The sequence below is a fragment of the Convolutriloba macropyga genome, chromosome 6 (genome assembly GCF_964194025.1).
Source record: "Convolutriloba macropyga chromosome 6, txConMacr16.3, whole genome shotgun sequence".
Taxonomy (NCBI): Eukaryota; Metazoa; Xenacoelomorpha; order Acoela; family Convolutidae; genus Convolutriloba; species Convolutriloba macropyga.
Window position 1 is genome coordinate 59,116,395 of NC_134473.1, and position 5,000 is coordinate 59,121,394.

The window sequence follows — 5,000 nt, forward strand, 5'->3', positions numbered from 1 at the left end:
CTCTACAAGTTTTAAATTAAGTACAGATGGACCGCGCCTTTTATCAATCGACAAAATAAGAATTCACTCTGATTTTTAGGTATGTGCAGTTGGTTTTTTGTATGTTTTTCGATTAAAATCTACCAGTCGAAAACACAAGAACTGTACACGAATTATATAGTACTAAAACTTCGGAATGATAGCGTTTTAAGTTCATTTCAATCTTTAAATGTTAAACTAAATCCTCGACACTTCTATCAACACTGCGTTGTGACTGTCAAAGTGTGTCACAAAGCCTCCAAATTATCGAAAATTATAAGCAAAAATTTCAATATGAAACCAAGAAGTTGGTACTTCTAGCAAGCAGATCTAGAGCAGATCAGATTAGACTTCTATCTAGATGTCATCAATTTGATCTAGTCAGTTTTTTACTATTAAAAAAGACTTGCCCTCCACTTAATCTCAGAAATGAAGAGGAGAGTTTCTAAATATGGGCTTAGACATTTACGTTTTTCACGAGTTCTGAGATCTGCTAAAAACATTGTACTTATTTCACTTGACGAAATACACTTGACTTCGTTACAAAATTTATACCATAAAAAATTTACATGTAGAAGTAAACGGCAAAAAAGCAATGAAAACGAGATAAAAAATAATGAAGGTTGTTAGAAATATAATTTTTAAGTTTAATTAAAGATAGACGTCAAAAAGTGAAAAACTACTGCCACATACTGTTCAAATTCCAAAAAAGATAACAGTTTCAACTGCTTCTCCACTTGATGATAAGAGCAAGTTATGCTGATCCTAGTTACGTTTAATAAAAAAAGATTCAAAAAACATAAACCGACTAACATGGGATGAATTGCTCTCGAACAACAGGCAAGGGCAATTTAATTTATTTTATGGGCGCAAAAACTCGGTCATCATATGGGTTCCAACCAGAGACCCCCCTAGCAGGAAGAAACCTTACCCACTAAGCTACATCGTCAACCGCGAAAAACCACTTTCATATTAGCACTCAAATGAAGATGTGAAGCGTGAAAAAGTCACTTAAGAAAACACAGAATGTACTAGAACGAAATCGCAAAAACGGTCAATCAAAAATTTTGCGGCTCTTTTCTGTTATTGCCCCCCACCCCACGTCCATTTGCATCCCCCACTTATACATGTTATAGCATATTGGTTGCATTTCATACACTTACATATAAAAATATATACAAATGGCATTTAAAAATTAATTATGCAGCGAAGTTTTGAAATTGAGACGTATACGGTAATCGAACTTTGCTTATAATGTAAGCAGACAAAGAATAATCCGGGTTTTTAAAAATTTTGCGCTTTTCTTTCACAGGAATAACTTTAGGGTACTATTTTTTTTGACAACCGGAAACAAAAATTCTTCCATTAGTCTACCGGTACCGGCAATTTATGATGACTGAAATAATGGATCTCTAAGGACCGAAAAGTACATATTTGGGGGTGCAAATAGACTGGCTATATAAGGCTGGGGGCAATAAAGGAAAAGAGCCAAATTCTGCATAAGACAAACACTTTTACAACAATTGCCTCAAACGCTGTTCGAACAATTAACAAGGACTACTTCGTTAAAATTGAAAAAATTACCCTAATAGAAACACAATTTTTTCGTGACAGAGGGGTAGGAAAAACAGTTCCTAAAAAACTCGGATCAATTTTATTTTTAACTTTTCAAAAAAATATATTAATTTGATAAATTGTTCAACTTATTAGAACAAGTCTCTGATTATTTTTTTACGAATCAGGCACAGAAGTCAATTTTCTAGAAAATCAGCATTCATTGGAGATCTATCTCCACATCAAAACTCTTAAAACCTCGATTTGGATAGGACAAGCACAGGAAGAAGCAACCACGACATGCCCCTTAACTTGATCATTCCTTTCAATTCAGTCTCATTAAAAAGTTTACAATTTTAAAGTTGATAACATTGTAAACCTAACAAAATTTTTAATTTCTAGTTTGGGCTCTGGGAATAGAATCTTGTTGATTTTTGTTTCATTATAATTCTACCATGATCAATTATCGTAACGGTTACAACGCTACCCCAGTCGAGACAGGAAGGCTATTTTGCAAAAGATACCAAGATTTTGTCAAAAAATTCATCAGACTTGGCTCTTCTATTTAAACTTTAAGGCAAAAATTATGCCATGACAAAATTTTCTGGAGCATAATTTGCAATGTTTTTTGAAACTATCTTTTCAAAAATGTAAAAATGTACCTTATGGTTCTAAATTTCTAAATTATTTGTCAGTTTTGTTTATCAGCATTAAATGTATAAAAATAGACTATGTTTTATTAATACCAGACTTTTGTCTTCTCGAATTTCTGACTATTGCAATTTTTTCCATGTCTGTTTGATCTCAAAAAGTTTATAGAAAACAATGCTTGTATCTTATGGTGCTCGTGCACAAATCTCAATTTAGAACTATATATTTTATTTGCGAAAGTTAACCTTACAAGGTAATGCGACCAAATTTATCTAGCCCGATTTTTAAAGAAACTGTCTTGCCATATTCCACCGGAACCTTGCCAGATAAGTTTTAAATCAACTTGCGCATGCATGTAAATACGAGATGCTGATTCACAATATGTGTTGAACATTGTCTAGTTTTGCTTGTTTAGACCCATAGCTTAGAATATTGAAAAATATTTAAAATATCTTGATAAATATATTTAAAAATTGGTAAGACAATTATACTAAATTTAGCCTGGTAGCAAACAAACATGGCATTTCTAAATGTAAGAATTTTAAAGGTAAAAATATTGTTGAAAAATTTGAAATATTCCATTTATTGTTGTTTCTGTTAATAAATTAGAATCATTTTTTACCGATTTTTGATTGGTTCCATCTTTGCGAAACGAATAAAAACGTAGCTACTCACTGGCATTTCTTCTCGGCTTTGTTCAAGTCCTGGTTTTGGGCTACAATGTAACATTTTCCAAAGCCACTGCAGTGCACAGATGAACAGGTTGCTGAAACGAAAAGCTAAAAATTGCAACAGGGAGTAGATCTCGAGTATGTTCTCAATTATCACGCAGGGCAGTGACGCATATTGCAAACGTTATGCGTATTTTTCAGTTAGACGTGAAACCTCGAAAATCGACGATCTCCCTCTAAACTCCGAGAGTGTTATCAAATGCAGGTGTAAATGTTAAGAGCATAAAACACTCAGGACTTCATAACCATTTCGCAATATCGAAAGTTCGAACGAATATCTTATATAGACAAGCCTTATTTAGTTAGTCCCAAAAAGATGCAATGCTTCGCGTTTTTCGAACATCCGCTTCCATTGCAACTTTATGAGGCAGACTATTTTAGAGTATGAAAATTTAGTTGAACGTTTCAGTGCTCGCAATTTCGCGCAGTATCTGCTAAACGCTGAGTTAGTATCAATTAAAGGAGTTATACAACTTGGGTTTTAATCACAGAGGGGATGCCCACACAATCGGGTCTTCTCTTCGATAATGAGACCTTTGTTACTGCTTTCGCAAATCATCTGAATTTATAAAATCCCAAATTAATATATCGTTGTGCATTGAACATGAAATATTTGAAGTTTTAAGCTTACCGATATAATCCGCAGATTTATTAGCAATGGGTGTGTATGGGGGCAGGAAGGTCACGTGTCTTTCATTCGCCCATTTTGGAATGTTCCCATCAAAAGTTACGCCTCCGGTTAATTCAAAGCTAGTCAATACAGTTATAACAAATAAGCTAATTACGGGAAACATCATTGGGTGTAATAATGGTACCTGACACCAAATCTTTCGCAATAAACACAATCAATTTTAACGATAGTATTTTTTCAAACGCCCGATTTAAGGTAACGATAAATATTTCTATTGTAAATAAATAAGATTTCTGCCTAAAAATTGATAATTCAGATCTGGTAATTTGGCTTTTACGTTTTCATTTTTGAATTTTTATAACAATAAGACAACGAATATCGAAGAAGTGGCTCAGAGTGTTGAGATTTCAAGATCGAAAACTGCTTGAAAGCTGAAGGTTTGACCTTCAAAATATGTCTGAACAATTAGAAGTTTTAACTTTCACTAACTCCGCAATAATCTCACCAAATCCGAATGGCTCAAGTAAAATATAAATCACAATTTTAACTGGAAATTGGCAACTAACGCTCCGGGAATTTAAAAAAACCTAATTGGCAATGACCGGATATTTTGAAAAATCCAGGGTCGAGGCGGTGAAAATATATTTACGTAAACTTTGCAACTAATTTCGCTTGAAGATTAATTGCCCGCTTAAAATTCAATTAATGAGCGACTAAATTAGCACAAGTTAACCGCATTTCATTGGTTTCAGAGATTAGTGGAATTTCAGCCAATCACAATTAAGATAAGAGAGCGCAGCTATGCTGGTTTTGGTAAAATTCAGAATACAATTATTGCTTCTATTTAGACCAACATATCAAACTGCGAGCAAAAAATAACTTTCGGGCTGCGATTCACAACTAAAACGTTAAAAAAGGAATACAAAAAATTTCGTTGCGCAACCTTAAATCATATTTACATTTACGTCAACAATTCACAATATACACACGCTAAAACTTTACTGATGAGTTGATTCGATTTAATTTTTGGTGTGAAGAATCTTTGCTAATTCGAAACGAGCAGAATATCCACAAAGGCCCAATTGTTTAAGGAATTCTTAATACGAAATATTTTATAAGAGTTTAATATTTTTCAATGTGGACAACCAAAACAGATACTGAATTAAGGCAACTCAAATTAACGAAAGATAAAGTACAATTGCCGAAAACCCAAAGATAAAAACAATTAAAACAAGCCGATAATTTGACACTAACGAGGTTGGTTAATAAATTAAATCTAAATAAAAATCTCAAGAACACAACAAGCTATCTAACAAGTTATCAATTACGACAAGAAATAAGCTCACAAATTATTCTGTTAATAAATTCATAATGATTGCTGATATGCTGTGCTAGTTAAAATTTAATTCAGGGAA

At 33.1% G+C, this 5,000-nt stretch overlaps 1 protein-coding gene across 2 annotated transcripts in view; it reads right to left on the bottom strand.

Moving 5' to 3' along the window:
* LOC142341808 (uncharacterized) overlaps positions 1-4,936 on the bottom strand; it is a 175,067-nt gene extending 170,131 nt beyond the window's left edge. The window contains exons 1-2 of one of the 2 annotated variants that reach the window (XM_075393048.1): positions 3,586-4,936; positions 2,899-2,989 (exon numbers count right to left, since the gene is read on the bottom strand). In XM_075393048.1, the coding sequence (XP_075249163.1) occupies positions 2,899-2,989; positions 3,586-3,751 (257 nt within the window). In that variant the 5' untranslated portion in view covers positions 3,752-4,936. The remainder of the gene's footprint in view (positions 1-2,898; positions 2,990-3,585) is intronic. The other variant, XM_075393049.1, reaches the window with a different exon arrangement.
* Positions 4,937-5,000: the final 64 nt, after the last annotated feature.